This window comes from Pristis pectinata, chromosome 6, assembly GCF_009764475.1.
Source record: "Pristis pectinata isolate sPriPec2 chromosome 6, sPriPec2.1.pri, whole genome shotgun sequence".
NCBI classification, from domain to species: Eukaryota; Metazoa; Chordata; class Chondrichthyes; order Rhinopristiformes; family Pristidae; genus Pristis; species Pristis pectinata.
In genome coordinates this window covers 2,342,039-2,361,449 of record NC_067410.1, presented here as the reverse complement: position 1 = coordinate 2,361,449, position 19,411 = coordinate 2,342,039, and the positions used below count along the sequence as shown (strand labels likewise).

Sequence of the window (19,411 nt, the reverse complement as noted above, 5' to 3'; positions counted from 1 at the left end):
TCTGAAAGAGCCATAGAGTCATACAGCATGGAAACAGGCCCTTTGGCCCGACTGGTCCATGCTGACCAAGATGCGCCATCCAAGCTAGTCCCACTTGCCTGCGTTTGGCCCATAACCTTCTACACCTTTCCAATCCATTTATTCCCCAATGTAACTTCCCTTACCCCAGTCAGGAGGAGACAGACGTTAACTTTTGATCCTTTTTACATATCTACAGAAGATTTTTTTAGAATGCTTCCTGCATATTGCCTTTCTCATGATCTCACACTTACTTTCCCAGTCCTTATCACTGCCCAGGTCTTCCTCTGCTCAGCTCTTGACATTTTCCCAATTCCCAAGATTACTGCTCTTTTTGGCAACACTTTACGCTTGTCCTTTGATCTGGTGCTATCTATAGCTTCTGCTGTTGGCCGCAGCTGGGCCACTATTCCCATTGGGAATTTGTGCCTCGGAGGGATATACTTGCTGTAAACGATCCATCAGTTCTCCAGATGTTGGCCTTTCCTTGTTTATTGTAGCTACTATTAATGTCCTTTCCCAATCTATGAGCCAACTCTCACCCCATACCTCCCTAAACTGCTTTGTCCAGATTTAATACCTTGGTTTCTGATTGAAATAACTCATTTTCAATCTTGACTTAAAATTCTGTCATATTATGATCACTCTTCCCCAAAGATCCTTGAGCTACCTGAGTATTATTGAACCTTTTATCACTGCACAACATTGCCTGTTGCCTTTTTGGACCATCAACATACTGCACTGGGAAACAAACCCGAACACACTCCATGAATGCACCTTCCACACTATTGCTGCTTACTTGGTTTGTCAAGCTTGTAAGTAGATTAGGGCAGCACAGTGGCACAGCGGGTAGTGCCGCTGCCTCACAGCCCCAGAGACCCGGGTTCGATCCAACCTCTGGCGCTGCCTGTGTGGAGTTTGCACGTTCTCCCTGGGACCGCGTGGGTTTCCTCCAGGTGCTCCGGTTTCCTCCCGCATCCCAACGACGTGTGGGTCGGTGGGTTAATTGGCCGCCGTAAATTGCCCCCGGGGGGGGGTGGGGGGAAGGGGGGTGAGGAGGTGGGGGGGGGGTGTTTGAGGCCGGCGAGAAGCGTCAAAGATAAGTCTCTGGTAAGTTTCTTTCTTGCTTTGGCGTTCCCTTTAGTGCCGGGACAGAGCAGTGAGAATGGCTCCAGGGTCAGTGGTGTGTTCAGCTTGTGAGATGTGGGAGTTCCAGTCTCCCGATAACTACATCTGCATGAGGTGCATCCAGCTGCAGCTCCTTACAGACCATGTTGGGGAACTGGAGCTGCAGCTGGATGACCTTCAGCTCCTAGGGGATAACGAGGGGTACGTAGGTAAGAGCTACAGGGAGGCAGTCATTCTGAAGCTGCAGGAGGCAGGTAACTGGGTGACTGTCAGGAGAAAGACGGAGAATAGGCAGGTAGTGCAGAGTATCCCTGTGGCCGTTCTGCTCAATAACAAGTATACCGCTTTGGATACTGTTGGGGAGGCTTGAGCTACCAGAGGAAAGCTGCAGTGACCAGGTCTCTGGCACTGAGCCTGGTCGTGTGGTGCAGAAGGGAAGGGGGGAGAAGAGGAGGGCGGTAGTGACAGGGGATTCCATAGTAAGGGGGCAGACAGGAGATTCTGTGGGTGTGAAAGAGACTCCCGGATGGTATGTTGCCTCCCTGGTGCCAGGGTCAGGGATGTCTCGGATCGGGTCCACAGCATGCTGACGGGGGAGGGTGAACAGCCAGAGGTCGTGGTACATATTGGTACCAATGACATAGGTAGGAAAAGAGATGAGGTCCTGAAGAGGGAATATGGGGCACTAGGTAGGAAGCTGAAAAGCAGGACCTTGAGGGCAGTAATCTCTGGATTGCTGCCTGTGCCACGTGCCAGTGAGGGTAAGAATAGGATGATTTGGTGTGGCTGAGAAATTGGTGCAGGGGACAGGGTTCCAGATTTGTTGATCATTAGGATCTCTTCTGGGGAAGGTATGACCTGTACGAAAAGGACGGGTTACACCTGAACTGGAGGGGGACCAATATTCTTGCGGGCAGGTTTGCTGGAACTGATGGGGAGGGTTTAAACTAGTTTGGCAGGGGGATGGGAACCAGAGGTTGGTGCATTTAGTGTACAAGTAGATGCAGAGTGTAGAAAAAATGTGAGGAAGGATAGACAGTTGAAAGGGCAAAATTTCCAGTCAGTCAGATGGGCTGGTGCGTCTACTTTAATGCAAGAAGTATCAGGAACAAGGGTGATGAATGTTGTGGCCATTACAGAGACTTGGCTGTCACAAGGGCAGGAATGGCTGCTGGATATTCTGGGGTTTGGATGTTTCAAAAGGGACAGAGGTAAAAGAGGTGCGGGAGTGGCTTTGCTGACCAGGGACAGTGTCACAGCTGTAGAAAGGGAGGATGTCCTGGAGGGTCAGTGTGGGAGGAAGTCAGAAACAGGAAGGGAGCGATCACTCTATTGGGAGTATTCTACAGAACCCCCCAGTAGCAGCAGAGACACTGAGGAACAGATCGGGAGGCAGATTTTGCAGAGGTGCAAAAATAACAGGGTTGTTGTCATGGGTGATTTCAACTTCCCTAATATTGATTGGCACCTCCTTAGTGTAAAGGGGATAGATGGGGCAGAGTTTGTTTGGTGTGTACAGGAAGGATTCCTGATACAGTATGTGGACAGGCCGACTAGAGGAGAGGCTGTACTGGACCTGGTACTGGGCAATGAGCCTGGTCAGGTTTCAGATCTCTTGGTGGGAGAGCATTTTGGAGACAGTGACCATAACTCCTTGACCTTTACCGTAGCCTTGGAGAGGGATAGGAGCAGACGATATGGGAAAGTATTTAACTGGGGGAGGGGGGAATTATGACGCTATTAGGTGGGAACAGGAGTGTAAATTGGAAACAGATGTTCTTGGGGAAGTGCACAGCGGAAATGTGGAGGTTGTTTAAGGAATACTTGCATGGGGTTCTGGATAGGTTTGTCCCATTGAGGCAGGGTAAGGATGGTAGAGTGAAGGAACCGTGGTTGACAAGAGATGCAGAATATCTTTTTAAGAGGAAGAAAGAAGCTTACCTGAGGTTTAGAAAACATGGATCAGACAGGGCTCTGGAGAGTTACTTGGTAGCAGGAGGGACTTAGGAGAGCTAGAAGGGGGCATGAGAAGTCCTTGGTGAGTAGGATCAAGGAAAACCCCAAGGCGTTCTACACGTATGTGAAGAATAAGAGGATGACTAGATCCATCTGTTCCTTGGGGTCTTGGGGTCCACGTCCATAGATCCCTCAAGGTTGCCATGCAGGTCGATAGGGTTGTTAAGAAGGTGTATGGAGTGTTGGCCTTCATTAGTCGGGGGATTGAGTTCAAGAGCCGCGAGGTGATGTTGCAGCTCTATAGAACTCTGGTCAGACCACACTTGGAGTATTGTGTTCAGTTCTGGTCGCCTCATTATAGGAAGGGTGTGGAAACTTTAGAGAGGGTGCAGAGGAGATTTACCAGGATGCTGCCTGGATTGGAGAGCATGTCTTATGAGGATAGGTTGAGTGAGCTAGGGCTTTTCTCTTTGGGGAGAAGGAGGATGAGAGGTGATTTGATAGAGGTGTACAAGATGATAAGAGGCATAGATCGAGTGGACAGTCAGAGACTATTTCCCAGGGCGACAATGGCTAACACGAGGGGACATAATTTTAAGGTGATTGGAGGAAGGTATAAGGGGGATGTCAGGGGTAATTTTTTTACACAGAGAGTGGTGGGTGTGTGGAACGCACTGCTGGCAGAGGTTGTGGGGGCAGATACATTAGGGACATTTAAGATAGCCCCCTATTTTTCTATCATTCATGTGTCTATGTGGGAGGGAAGGATTAGATAGATCTTAGAGCAGGATAAAATGTCGGCACAACATTGTGGGCTGAAGGGCCTGTACTGTGCTGTAGTGTTCTATGTTCTATGTTCTCCTTGTAGGCAGTTCCCTGATGGGCTCACACTGCCTATTGAACACAATTCTCCAAAGGATCTCAGGATATAGGGAGAGGTTGGGCAGGCAAGGACTTTATTCCTTGGAGGGAGAATGAGGGGTGATCTTACAGAGGTGTATAAAATCACGAGGTGCATAGATAGGGTGAATGTGTGTGCACAGTTTCCCCAGGGTTGGGGAATCAAGAACAGGTTTAAGATGAGAGGGGAAAGATTTAATAGGATCCTGAGGGGTAACTTTTTCACCCAGAGGGTGGTCCGTATATGGAACGAGCTGCCAGAGGAAGTGGGTGAGGCAGGTACATTAACAACATTTACAAAACATTTGGACAGGTCCATGGATGGGAAAGGTTTTGAGGGATATGGACCAAACGCGGCAAATGGGACTGGCTTAGATGGGCATTTGGTCAGCATGGATGAGTTGGGCCGAAGGGCCTGTTTCTGTGTTGTGTAGGCCTACGATTCAGCAGCCTCCACAGCCCCTTTCTCCTGCTGTGGTCCACCCACCAGGGTCCCAGTCCTTTGGTTTTACGTCTAAAGGCAGGGTGAGTGAGCCTGGGGGGTGTGCGGTCTCTGTCACATCACACCCATCACAGACCCACATCCCTGTCCCCACCCCCTCACTGATGGACAACAACTTGAGGGGTGGCCCTGTAAAACTGAGGTGAGGAGGAGTTTCTTCAGCCAGAGGGTGGTGAATCTGTGGAATTTGTTGCCACAGACGGCTGTAGAGGTCAAGTCACTTGGTGTATTTAAGGCAGAGATTGACAGGTTCTTGATTGGTAAGTGGATTCAGGGTTACAGGGAGAGGGCAGGAGAATGGGGTTGAAAAGAAAATCAGCCATGATTGAATGGTGGGGCAGACTTGATGGGCTGAATGGCCTAATTCTGCTCCTGTTATCTGATGGTCATCTGGAACTTCAGTGGACACACAGGCCCGTGTCTGCCCTGCCCCAGTGGTGACCAGACCCGGCAGGGCGAGGGGTGGATATGCTCAGGTGTGATGTCAGGGGGGCAGGAGGGGGGTGGTGACCAGGGCAGTCACAACCCTGGTTCAATTCCGCGCTCGATGGGCCCCTCAGGGGATCACATGTTTTGTGGACGGTACAAATGTGATTCGTATTTGAAGTGTCACGTGTTGCGTTAGCGGGTGTAGTGTTACGTGTGTGTTTTGTTAGTATTAGCTTGCTTTATCTACAGTCGTTCTGTCGTTGCGTAGTTTCTTCTTTTCTGTATTAGATGTCGTGTATTGACACTGGTTGTCCTTTTAGTAGTGCTTTTAGCGAATAAATGTTTATAATAACAAAAAGGGTCAGTACTGAGGGAGGGTCACACTGTGGGAGGGGCACTGAGGGAGGGTCACACTGTGGGAGGGGCAGTACTGAGGGAGGGTCACACTGTGGGGGGGCACTGAGGGAGGGTCACACTGTGGGAGGGGCAGTACTGAGGGAGGGTCACACTGTGGGAGGGGCACTGAGGGAGGGTCACACTGTGGGAGGGGCTGTACTGAGGGAGGGTCACACTGTGGGGGGGCACTGAGGGAGGGTCACACTGTGGGAGGGTCAGTACTGAGGGAGGGTCACCCTGTGGCTTCACTTTTTTCCCTCACTGCCAGCACTGACTGACCTGCCGTGTGTTTTGAGGTCTGTGTTTTTGATTCGGATTTGCAGCATCTGCTGGTTTTTGGTCTCCCGCCGGAGTCTTGCTGTGCGGCTGACGCACACTGTTGCTGCTGTAGCCTCAGCTCTCCCCCCGGATTCGCAGTTATCTGCAACGTGTGTGAACCCCGACCTTTGCTCTTCATTCTCTTATCTTTCGGCTATTTTTATTCCTGTAGGGACCCTCCCACACGTGTTCACAGTCCTTGAGCCTGCCCTGCTCCCCCTTCCTGCCGGTCATTGGTGCTCTGCCCGTCGGCGGTGAAGCCACCCCCGCCGAAGAGCCCTCCCTCCAGCCACTGCCTGTCCCAGGGGTCAGTCACCCACCACGTGTGACACCAGACATGCTCTCACCTCTCACTGGGTCGTGGTGTCGCTCCAGGTCCTGCACATTAACCCCTTCAGCCTGTGGCTCCACAGCTCCAGGCCTTTCTGCCCATTGAGTCAATGCCAGCTCACGGTGAGACGTGGGCGTGTACCCTGTGTGTTAGGAAGTGATAGTCCACACACACACACACACACACACAAACACACACACATGCGTATATGCAAAGGCACCACATACACACATGCACACACACACAAACACACACACACACACATGCACACACTACACACACGCGCACAGATACACACACACACGTGTGCACACACACAAATGTACCACACATACACACACACACAAACACACACACATGCACACACTACACACACGCACACAGATACACACACATACGTGTGCACACACACAAATGTACCACACATACACACATGCACACACACACAAACACACACACACATGCACACACTACACACACGCACACAGACACACACACACACGTGTGCACACACACAAATGTACCACACATACACACATGCACACACACACAAACACACACACACACATGCACACACTACACACGCACACAGATACACACACACGTGTGCACACACAAATGTACCACACATACACACATGCATACACACACAAATGTTCCACTTACACAAATACACGCACAAACACACACACGCAGACCACACGCAGACAACACACGCGTGTGTGAGAGTCTACCTCCAATCAGCATCAGGAGTCAGAGCTCGGAAAATGCCCAAGTCCAACAGTGAGGGGTCGCTATCCAAATGCAGGCAGTGTTTGTCACAGGGCAGGTGAATAAATGGAACAAACAGAAATAAATGGGTTCAACGTAATCTCCATTTCAGAGATTTGGCTGCAAAGTCTGACCCCTGGAATATTTACTTTCCGACGTTGGTCACTTTGAAAAGCAGGCAGACTTACCCTGATATTAAACGGTGGGACTGAGGCAGCGGGAAGGAGGGAGCTGAGCTCAGAACAGCCGGGAGAATCATTTGGGTGGAGCTGAGAACCCAGGAGGGGCAGGAAACGTTGGTGGGGTCTGTCTGTGGACCCCCACACAGTGGTGCTAACGTGGGGAACGGTAGGAATCAGGAAACCAGCGGCATGTGTTACAGAGGTAATGATGGGGAGTTTTATGTTGTAGAGGGAGATACAGCGCAGAAACAGGCCCTTCGGCCCACTGAGTCCATGCTGACCTCCAACCACCATTTACGCTGATCCCATTTCATTCTCCCCACATTCCCACCAACTACCCCCAGATTCTACCCCTCACCCACACACTGGGGGCAACTTACAGCGGCCAATTAACCCACCAACCTGCATGTCTTTGGGATGTGGGAGGGAACCAGAGCACCTGGGGGAAACCCACACGGTCACATTGAGAACGTGCAAACTCCACACAGACAGCACCCGAGGTGGGAATCGAACCCGGGTCTCCAGCGCTGTGAGGCAGCAGCTCTGCACACTGCACCTCTGGGTTGGTATCTCCAGCTCACGCTTCACAAGGACTCTAACTGCCCTAAACAGGTCAGTGTGTGACCTTTCAACGTGGACCCTTTGATCCCGGGACAAGGCTCTGGGCTGACCTCCCACTGGTCCAAGCACTGAGGCAGGGGTCAGCCCATTCCTGTCCAAGACCTGCTGCCTGGACAACTGCTGAGGTGAACAGGCCCCGTCACCTCTGGCAACACAGAAGCTTCATGTTATTTCTCTGGGACTACACTTTGTCATATATACTATAGAACCATATAACACTACAGCTAAGAAAACAGGCCATTCGGCCCTTCTAGTCTGTGCCGAAACTTTATTCTGCTAGTCCCATTGACCTGCACCCAGTCCATAACCCTCCAGACCCCTCCTGTCCATGTATCTACCCAATTTATTTTTAAAACTCAAGTGAGCCCACATTTACCACATCAGATGGCAGCTCGTTCCACACTCCCACCACTCTCTGTTCCCCCTAATGTTCCCCCTAAACCTTTCCCCTTTCACCCTAAAGCCATGTCCTCTCGTACTTATCTCTCCTAATCTAGATGGAAAGAGCCTGCTCACATTAACTCTGTCTATACCCCTCATAATTTTGTAAACCTCTATCAAATCTCCCCTCTTTCTTCTACGCTCCAAGGAATAAAGTCCTAACCTGTTCAATCTTTCCCTGTAACTCAACTCCTGAAGACCCGGCATCATTCTAGTAAATCTCCTCTGCACTCTTTCAATCTTACTGACATCCTTCCTATAGTTAGGTGACCAGAACTGCACACAATACTCCAAATTTGGCCTCACCAATGTCTTATACAACGTCACCATAACATCCCAACTCCTATACTCTATACTTTGATTTATAAATGCCAGGATTCCAAAAGCTTTTTTTACAGCCCTGTCTACCTGTGACGCCACTTTCAGGGAATTATGTATCTGAACTCCCAGATCCCTTTGTTCCTCCGCACTCCTCAGTGCCCGACCATTTACTGTGTATGTCCTACCTTGGTTTGTCCTTCCAAAATGCAACACCTCACACTTGTCTGCATTAAATTCCATCTGCCATTTTCTGGACCATTCTTCTAGTTGGTCCAGATCCCTCTACAAGATTTGAAAGCCTCCCTCACCGTCCACTGCGCCTCCAATCTTAGTGTCATCAGCAAACTTGCTGATCCAATTTACTACATTATCGTCTAGATCATTGATATAGACAACAAACAACAATGGCCCCAGCACAGATCCCTGAGGCACACCACTAGTCACAGGCCTCCAATCTGAGAAACAACCATCCGCTACCACTCTGTCTTCTCCCACGCAGCCAATTTCCAATCCAGTTTACAACCTCTCCATGGATACCTAATGCCTGAACCTTCTGAACTAACCTCCCATGTGGGACCTTGTCAAAGGCCTTACTAAAGTCCATATAGACCACATCCACAGCCTTTCCTTCATCTGCTTTCTTGGTAACCTCCTCGAAAAACTCTACAAGATTCATTAAACACGATCTACCACGCACAAAGCCATGCTGACTATCTGTCATACCCTCCTCTACATTCATACCCTCTCTTCCAAAGACTCAACGCCATCTGAGCCCCTCCCACAGTGCAACTCTCCCTCAGTACAACCCCTCCCACAGTGTGACCCTCCCTCAGTACCGCCCCTCCCTGTGACTGAGTTGTACAGAAAGAAATTACTGACGACTGGAAGTTTCAGTGAAAACTGTAAACATTTATTAATTTTTTATGTTTTTATTTACTCACACAGTACAAGATCAAAGTTTCTAATACAATTCGAACTGTCACCTAAGAAAGCACATGACACATGAATATACCGTATCATATAAATACATATCTTTTATATTGTTTATCTTTCTAAAAAAACCTGCAAACTGCTAAAAGTTGAACCGGATCTAGGTTCAGAACAGCAAAACGGTGGGGATCAGACAGACGTGGACAGGAACCGGCCCCTAGACAGCATCTCCAGGACAACCAGACACCCCCTCTACACCCCACTCACCACAACCCCTGCACCACTGAGGTGGGTGTCCCAGAGTCTCCCAGGGTGTGGGAGGAGAGAGAGTGAAGGTGTGGAGGCGAGGGGGAGTGTGGGGACAAGAGGCAGAAGGTGGGGGGAAAGGATGGCAGGGAGAAAGGGAAGGAGGGAATGAAAGTGAGAGAGAGAGGGAGAGGTGGGGGCTGGGGACAGGGGATGGGGAGAGGGAGGGGAATCCTCTGATTGAGGACGAAAATGCTTCCCACTTGCAGGTTGAGTTGAGGGTGGAGCAACGGGACCATGGTCACCATTGCAAACCCTCCCCAACACTTCACCGAAGGACAAGGCGGGACGGCCCAGGGTGAAAGTTCCTGCCATGAAATCAAAATGAATTCTACAGAAATTGAGAAAATTACCAGCGAACTTGTCGAATTCGGAGAACTCAATGTTTCCGTAAATAAAAAAAATGCATTGTTTTTCAAAGCTTATTCACTAGGAAAAGTGTTTGGTATCTAAGATTGCAATTTGTAGTCTTGACACATTAAAAAAAACACAAGAGTTAAAATGCAGTGAAGCTCTGGGGTGCCTGTATTTACAGAGGAAGAGACCGGGGCTTTCACTTCTCCCTGGGTCAGAGCAACATCACATCAGCATGGGTCTCTGTATCCACAAGCACAGATTTGAAAATACAGCAACAGCAATGAAGCTTGCATTAATAACTCAATTTAATTAATCAAAGCAGCAAATTCTTTTATAACACTGTAAGGTTCAGTGTAGTGTTAGCTGCATTTAGAGGCACCCACAGTACAGTTATCCTTCTGCCAAGGAAGTTTTCAATGGCACACATTGGACAGAGTCCCTCTGACTGCCCATCTCCCCCTCTGTGCAACTGTCCCTGCCTGTGTCCACACCTGCCTACACGCGTGTGTGTGTGTGTGTGTGTGTGTGTGTGTGTGTGCGCACATGCACCTGTACCACCTATAAGACTCACTCTTAAGGAAGGGGGTCAGGGATACTGGGAAGGTGAACAAGGCTCAAGGCCGGATGTTTTGGGGGGGGGGGGGGGGGGGTTGGGTAGGGATGAGGGTTGAGGCCCAGCCTCAGACCTTGCTCCCTCGGGCTGGTTCAGCATTGCCTGCTTTATTTGAACAGCAGCTTCCTGCTCCCTCTCTGTAAATTGTTCCTTTGATGACTTGCCTGGCTGGCCCCCTGCCCTGGCGGTTTAATCATTCATCGAGGCACACACTCGGCCTTCCTGCTGACAGTCAAACTGGCGGGGGCATATGCAGACACTCCCTCACCTTCCACCTCCCACAGGAGAACAGGAGCTGCAGCTGGTCTGCACCGTGACTGGACATCGAGCTCACTACACCCTGTCCTCCTCCAATCTCCCGATCCGCCCAGACCGGACCCCTCGCACCGCCCTGGGACACTGCATCCGACTCCGATTGGGCCCCGCACACCGGGAGATAAAGAATCAGGACAGAATGTCAGCCCTGCCCGGTGGGGGGGAGCTCCCTCGATGGGTCCCGAGCTGTCTGGGTGTTGGGGGGGGAGCTCCCTCTGTGGGTCCTGAGCTGTCTGGGTGTTGGGGGGGAGAGCTCCCTCTGTGGGTCCCGAGCTGTCTGGGTGTTGGGGGGGAGAGCTCCCTCTGTGGGTCCCGAGCTGTCTGGGTGTTGGGGGGGGAGAGCTCCCTCTGTGGGTCCCGAGCTGTCTGGGTGTGTGGGGTGCGGGGGGGATCTCCCTCCGTGGGTCCCGAGCTGTCTGGGTGTTGGGGGGGGGGGAGAGCTCCCTCTGTGGGTCCTGAGCAGTCTGGGTGTTGGGGGGGAGAGCCTCTGTGGGTCCCGAGCTGTCTGGGTGTTGGGGGAAGCACCCTCTGTGAGTCCTGAGCTGTCTGGGTGTTGGGGGGGAGAGCTCCCTCTGTGGGTCCCGAGCTGTCTGGGTGTTGGGGGGGAGAGCTCCCTCTGTGGGTCCCGAGCTGTCTGGGTGTTGGGGGAAGCACCCTCTGTGAGACCTGAGCTGTTTGGGTGTGGTTCAGCTCTGGGCCAGACCAGATCATAGATCACCGGTGAGGGGGCTAAATCTCCCCCCACCCCACCACACCCCTCAGATACTGTGGGAGGAGACGTTTTTCAGACTGTCCTGAGCTACCCAGGCACCAGGTTTCCTTTGGGGCTCCAACTGTCATTTTAAACTCTTCGGACATTTTGCTGGCTACCCCCGGGATGGTGACCCTCCCTCGGGCAGGATGAGCAGGGGTGGGCGATGGGACCTACTTTGTAATCAGGAGAGTCTGGGACAGGCAGATCCCAGGGATTCCATCACCGTGGGGGGCAGAACCCTCCCTCTGATGTGGGATATGGGGGGGTGGGGCACTCTGTGATGGGTCACTGCCCCTCCCTCAGCATTAACTCCACATCTGTGTGGGACCGGATAACAACGTTCCGTGCGGGACGAGGGCTTAACATTGGCCCAGGATTCGATCCGTTCACATTCCGGATCTGGGGGTTGGTGGTGGGGGGTGGTGGGCGGCAGTTGTTGGGGTGTGGGCGAGCTGCCGGCTAGAACTGTTCCAATCAAGGGGAGATTGAGGTGAGTCTCACAGGAGAGAGAGGGGGGAAGGGAGAGGGGGAAGGGAGAGGGAGTGAGAGAGAGTGGGGTGGGGAGGGAGGGAGAGAACAAGTGAATAGTGAAAAGGAGAAAATGAGTGAGAGAGAGAGACTGAGAGAGAGAGACTGAGAGAGAGAGACTGAGAGACAGAGAGAGAGACTGAGAGAGAGAGAGACTGAGAGAGAGAGAGACTGAGAGAGAGACAGAGAGAGACTGAGAGACAGAGACTGAGAGACAGAGAGAGAGACTGAGAGAGAGAGACTGAGAGAGAGAGACTGAGAGAGAGAGACTGAGAGAGACAGAGACAGAGAGAGAGAGACAGAGAGAGAGACTGAGAGAGAGAGACAGAGAGAGAGAGACAGAGAGAGAGAGACAGAGAGAGAGAGACAGAGAGAGAGAGACTGAGAGAGAGAGACTGTCTTTAAACACTCCTGACGTACTCTGGGATCCAGTGACAGACTAGGTAGCACTGTTAAGCTGCAACATTTTCAATGCTTCTCAGTAAAATATAAACCTACAACAGGTTAACACAAAGGTGTTACAAGTTGAAAAATATGCTCCATACAAAAAATAAATGACAAGGGTTTTAAAATCTTCCTCAAACTCCCTATAATATTGATGCTGGGATCATGTACACAATGATCGTTGTTACAAAAAGCCACAGGTACAATGTAAAATTATTCCATTAACCACACACACGCGCACACTCACACACACACTCACACACACACACACACTCACACACACAAAAGTCTTAAAACATTGTGCAACATATTTTTTTTGAAGCTTTTTGTAAATCTACCAACTGCATGCCATTCACGAAACAGCCTCCACCCAGACCACCTCCTGGTGTGGGATCCTGCCATTTACAGGGGCTTGGTCCAGTGTTGTGTGGGATCTGAGCACTCCCCTTGATCGCTGGGAGGGGAGGGAGGAGGAGGGTGCCAGAGGGGGAAGGGGAGATAGAATGGGGGAGGTGGTGGGAGATGGTGAATGGGGAGGGGAGGGGGCACAAGGAGGTGAGGAAGCAGAGCAGACTCCTGCACAGAATGTGTTGGGAGCCGAATCTCTGTTCTTCAAAAATATTGCACGCCCCCCCCCAGTGAAATATAAGGGCTAAAGGGGGGGGGAGGGGAGGAGGGGCTGGGGGTGTGGGGGGAGAGATTGGAACGGTCGGTTCCCTATGGAGAGTCTCCCCATCAGTTTGGCGGGACAATCCCATCCACAACAGACCCGCAAGAGCCTGCAAGGTCTCTACGGTACACCCCGAGGTTTGGGGGTGAGTATGGGGAGGGGGAGTGTGGGCTGTGCTGCAGTGTTGGGGGGGGGGTGCACAGGAAGGTAAAATCCCAGCAAATCCCACCGGACCCTCCCCCTTCGGGGACCACGAGAAGCGGCTGAGCGTGTGGACAGGAGGGAGGGGCTTCCAGTGACCGCTTGGGCGAGATAGTCCATGGGTCGATTCCGTCGTTACCAGTGGGCTCAGACCGGCTGCTGTGAATGGACGAGGCGAGGGGGGTTGGGTGGGTGGGGAGAGAGGGAACTGGTCCTACAAAGACTAGAGTTCGTCAAAAAAAAAACACAAATTTAGTCTCTCATAGAGAGCTTACATTGCAGTCTCGATAATTATTTGAGGTGGCTTTCCTCCGTCACTTCCAGCAGTCCCATTGGGACTGAGTGGAACAACTGCTTCAGCATCAAGTGCCAAGTCTTTTGGCTTCCTTCCTTCTCCCTTGGGTGCTGTCAGCAACTTTATCCGCTGGTGGGTGGGGGGGAGGGAAGGGAGATGTTAAGATTAGAGCACACAGCAAGAGCCTGCCCGCCCGCGCCAAGTTCCCGGTGGGAAGCGATGCGCTGTGAATTTGCCGGTTCTGGCGGCGAGGAGGGGTGAAGGCCCTCACCCTCAGGTGTCCCCCTGCACCCCTCCTCCACAGGGGAAGCTACTTTCCCTGAACCGTCCCATCTAGTTGTCCCCTTGGTGACGCCCACCCTTTGAACGGGGCAGGCCAACGCTGGGGCAGGTTTGTAACGTGCAAGGTCGCTGGATACAGGAGTGTGATTACACACTTCCCTCCAGAGAGCAGGAGGGAGATCTGCCTGGCTCTCCGCTGGATGGAGGTGTTGAGGCAGATCTCCCCCTGACTGCCAAATTTTTCACTGACCACCAGATCTCCCCGACCACCAGATCCTTTACTGACCACCAGGTCCTTCAATGACCACCAGATCTCCCCGACCACCAGATCCTTCACTGACCACCAGATCTCCCCGACCACCAGCTCCTTCACTGACCACCAGATCTCCCCAACCACCAGATCCTTCACTGACCACCAGATCTCCCCGACCACCAGCTCCTTCACTGACCACCAGATCTCCCCAACCACCAGATCCTTCACTGACCACCAGATCTCCCCAACCACCAGATCCTTCACTGACCACCAGGTCCTATTAACCACCAGATCTCCCCAACCACTAGATTCTTCACTGACCAGATCTCCCCGACCACCAGGTCCTTCCCTGACCACCAGATCCCTCTCTCTGACCACCAGATCCTTCCCTGACTACCAGATCTCTCCCTGACCACCAGATCTCTCTCTGACCACCAGATATCCTGAGTGGATCTCCTCCACCAGTAGGTCAGCATCCTGACCAGCACATCTGCCTGTGCATCCACTCTGGTCAGACCCCACCCACCATGTCCCCACCCACCAGATCCTCCCCCAACTGGCCGACCTCCCCTGACTAACAGGCTGCTCCGGTGGATCTCCCTGATCAGATCTCCCTGTGACCAGGTGCGAGTCGTCGCATGGCCCCCGGTTCCTGTTGAATGGCACCCACCCACCCACACCCCAGGAGTGACCTACCTCAATTATCGGCCCGTCCGAATGGATGACCTTCACCACCACCACCAGGGGGATGCAGATCATGGAGGAGAGAGCGAGCAGCCAGCCCACGCCTTCCGCCCAGTCGGGGTACTTGTACGACTTGTTGTAGGTCAGCGGGGTGTACTTGGCCAGAGAGAATACAAAGCAAGCCTGCAGGTGGGGTCAAGGAGAGAACATCTGGTCACTGCCGGTCCCCGCCACGTCCACCCGCAGCCCTGCCCTCCCTCCCGCAGCGGAGGACATCACGCTTTACTAAATGTTGGTTCATCCGCACTCATAGAGTCACAGAGAACAGAAACAGGCCCTTCGGCCCAACTGGTCAATGCTGACCAAGATGCCCATCTAAGCCAGTCCCATTTGCCTGCATTTGGCCCGTATCCCTCTAAACCTCTCCTATCCACGGACCTGCCTAAGTATCTTTTAAATGTTGTCAATGTACCTGCCTCAACCCACTTCCTCTGGCAGCTCGTTCCATATACGGACCACCCTCTGGGTGAAACAAGTTGCCCCTCAGGTCCTTTTTAAATCTTTCCCCTCTCACCTTAAACCTGTACCCTCTAGTTCTTGATTCCTCAACCCTGGGAAAAAGACTGTGCATTCACCCTATCTATGCCCCTCATAATTTTATACACCTCTATAAGATCACCCCTCATTCTCCTACGCTCCAAGGAATAAAGCCCCAGCCTGCCCAACCTCTCTCCATAACTCAGTCCCTCGAGTCCCGGCAACATCCCCATAAATCTCCTCTGCACTTTCCAGCTTAACGGCATCTTTCTTATAGCAGGGGGACCAAAACTGAACACAATACTCCGACATCTTGTACAACATACATCCCAACTCCTGTACTCAGTGCCCTGAGTGATGAAGGCCAGAGTGCCGAACACCTTCTTCACCACCCTGTCTACCTGTGACGCCGTTTTCAGCGAAGTCATCCATTTACTTGGAGCACTGTGTGCGGTTCTGGTCACCACACTATGGGAAGGATGTGATTAAGCTGGAGAGGGGGCAGGACGTTGCCAGGACTGGAGGGCTTGAGTTATAAGGAGAGGCTGGACAGGCTGGGACTGTTTTCCCTGGAGCGAAGGAGGCTGAGGGATGACTACAGAGGTGCATAAAACTATGAGAGGCGTAGATAGGGTAGATAACCAGTGTCTGTTTCCCATGCTGGGGGTGAGTAAAACTAGAGGGCAAAGGTTTACGGTGAGAGGGAGGGACCTGAGGGGTAAATGTTTCTTACACACAGTAGTCGGTATCTGGAACTGGCTGCCAGAGGAGGAGGTGGAGGCAGGAACAGGAACAACATCTAAGAGGCAACTGGACAGGTACCTGAATGAGCAGGGCACAGAGGGAGAGGGGATCAGTGCAGGCAGGTGGGGTTAGTATCGATGGGCATGATGGTCGGCATAGACACGGTGGGCCGAAGGGCCTGTTGCTGTGCTGTAGAACGCTATAAAGTTCAGTGTCTCAACAGCGAGACTCAGTGGGGTCAGTCAGTAACCCTGGGGATGCAGCTCCATCAGTAACAACACGGGACAGGTACTGACCGTAAGTGGCAAAAACAGTGAACAAAACGTTCAAGAAAAAGGGACAGAGAGAGACAATGGCCTCGGTGTGCGAGAATTCCTTGGGTTTAAACAAGTAAAGGCAGTTGGCTTGAAAAGTAGATTAAAGGGTGAGACTTCAGGTCAGGTATGGTGGACACAGAGATATTTCATAAATCTCAGTAAAGGTATGTTCCAGCAAGAAAGAGAGATGCTCCCTCACCGCCCCTTTTTTTAAAATAACGTTTATTCACTAAAAGCACTACAAAAGGACAACCAGTGTCAATACACGACATCTGATACAGAAAAGAAGAAACTACGCAACGACATACTACGGTAGAGAATGCAAACTAATACTAATGAAACACACACGCGACGCTACACCTGCTAACGCAACACGCGACACTTCAAATAAGAACCACGTTTGTATCGTCCACGACACACGCGATCCCCTGAGGGGCCCACCGAGCGGAACTCAATCAGGGTGCCCACAGAGACCGCGTGCTCCCTCTCCAAAGACACCCGCGCACGCGCGTAAGCACGGAAGACGGGCAGGCAGGCGGACCAGCCGGAACCCTCAGCCGCCCGTCGCCGCGTCCCATGGATGGCCAGCTTGGCCAGGCCCAGCAGGAGACCCACAAGGAGATCCTCCGTGTGCCCCTCCCCTCGCCACACTGGGTACCTGTAAACCAACAGCGCCGGGCTGAAGTGCAGCCAGAACTTAAGCAGCAGCCCCCACAGATGCGCAAAGAGGGGCTGCAACCTCTCACACTCCGCGTACGCGTGGTACACCATCTCCTCCCGGCCGCAGAGGTGACAGGTGGCCGGGGTGCCGGTGAACTGGCTCAGGAACCGGTTGCACGGTACCGCCCGGTGCAACACCCTCCACCCCAGGTCCCCGACGTACAGCGGGAGGACTCCCTCGTAGAGAGACCTCCACCGGGGACCCCCCCCGCCGCCTGCCGGCAAGACGGACTGTCCCTCACTGCCCCTCCCACGGTACAGCCCCCACACTCTCTGACCCTGCTGTGACAGTGATATTGGTCCTGTGTGAAGTGTGGTCGACTGTTTAACCAGTGAGCCAGTAATGACTCACTTCATTCCCGTGGGATCTTGCTGTGCAGCTGTGCTTCCCACCTCCCACCAGTGACATTCTGCTCCCTGGGAATCGCCCCCCTGGCCTTCACTTACCATGCACAGGAAAGGAGTGATCACGGCCCAGCTCCACTTCATCCAACGCCCCGGTCTGTACCCAATCATGTCTTCCACTGCATCATAGAAGTTTTCAGCTCCTGTTGGGAGATTTGAGACCAGCATCAGTCACCGGGGAGCGCCCGTCTCTGAGACCCCGGTGCTCCTCTGGAACCCGGTGCCAACACTTCCACACTGCGCGGGAGGTCAGGCAACTGCGGGCATTTGTGGAGCGCCGGTAAATTCACGGGACCTTCACTTGTCCCTGGACCACCGAAGTGGAATGGATTATGGACTGGGACGCAGGCAAGGACGAGGGCTCGAGAGGGAGGGTAGAGGGGCTGAGGGTCGGGGAGGTGGAGGGACAGGCAGGGTCAAAGAGGGTAGAGGGTCAGGGATGGTTTGGAGAGAGTTGAGAGTTTGGAAGGATTGAGAGTTGGGGAGGGTTGAGGGGTGAAGGTCGGGGAGGTTCGAGGGTTGGGGGGAGAGAAGAGGTAAAAGGGTTCCAGGGTGATGGGTGTGCGAGAGGACAAAGCTTCGGAGGCGACAGGGAGACAAGGAGTCGGGAGGTGGGGTGGGGGAGATGGGAATGGTGGGTCTGGTCAGGACTGGTGGGCAGATCAGATGAGGGGTGGGGGTGGGGAGGAAAATGTTTCCAAGTGGAGGAAACGCAATCGGGGACCACAGACCCAACTGGGAATTCAGGAGAAACTGTCCTGGGAGCATTGCAGAGCTCCCTCCAATAGGGAGGGGTCAAGGGAAGAAGGGAAGGGAGGGGCAAGGAGTTAAGGGGGGTGGGAGGTTGCTGGCATGGGACAGAATCCCCAGCACCAAGCAGAGGGGCAGAATGGCCTGCATTCTGCACGGCACATCTTACACTGACCTACCATGAACAGCGATGAAGCTGGAGGTGGCTGACTGATTGTCTGACAGAAAATCACCACCAGAATAAATGAAATTGTTGTTAAAAATACATCCGAGAGAGCCCAGCGCCCCAGGGACGAGACTTATCTATAACGGGGAGTGTTAAACACCGATAGAGTGTTGAGAGGGCCATATATGAAGGGCAGAGGCAGCTGCAGGAACATGCCGAAAGGACACAATCTATTCAGCAAAATTCACCACAGCACCCAGCACATAAAGGATGTAAAATTAGAACCGGGAAAGTCAATTCAGTGACTGTAACTGTCGGGAGAGGCAGTCTGTGAAAGAGGGCACCCTTCCTATCTGTGTCAGTCCTTGATTAACACTGGGGTACAGTACTGGTGGGGACGGGTCTGGCACTGTATAACACTGGGGTACGGTACCGGTGGCGACAGGTCTGTCACTGTATAACACCGGGGTACAGTACCAGTGGGGACGGGTCTGTCACTGTATAACACCGGGGTATGGTACTGGTGGGGACGGGTCTGTCACTGTATAACACTGGGGTACAGTACTGGTGGGGACGGGTCTGTCACTGTATAATACTGGGGTACAGTACCAGTGGGGACGGGTCTGGCACTGTATAACACCAGGGTACGGTACCGGTGGGGACGGTGAACTGTCAGTGACGGTCTGAGTGTCTGCAGTGTACGGACGTGGACACTCACCATACACCCACGCTATTGCAATACATTCAAAGAACGCGACCCAGAGAAGGCACATGCCGCTGGCTGCATAGTAATCGAACAGCTGGAACACATACAGCCCTCCCTGCC

General features: G+C 52.6%; 1 protein-coding gene across 1 annotated transcript in view; it reads right to left on the bottom strand.

The window, feature by feature from the left end:
- Positions 1-9,202: 9,202 nt before the first annotated feature.
- LOC127571252 (sodium- and chloride-dependent taurine transporter-like) overlaps positions 9,203-19,411 on the bottom strand; it is a 200,858-nt gene continuing 190,649 nt past the window's right edge. Inside the window, 4 exon segments of the mRNA XM_052017479.1 lie at positions 9,203-13,856; positions 14,959-15,129; positions 17,712-17,812; positions 19,304-19,406. Of these exon segments, the coding sequence (XP_051873439.1) occupies positions 13,704-13,856; positions 14,959-15,129; positions 17,712-17,812; positions 19,304-19,406 (528 nt within the window). The 3' untranslated portion in view covers positions 9,203-13,703.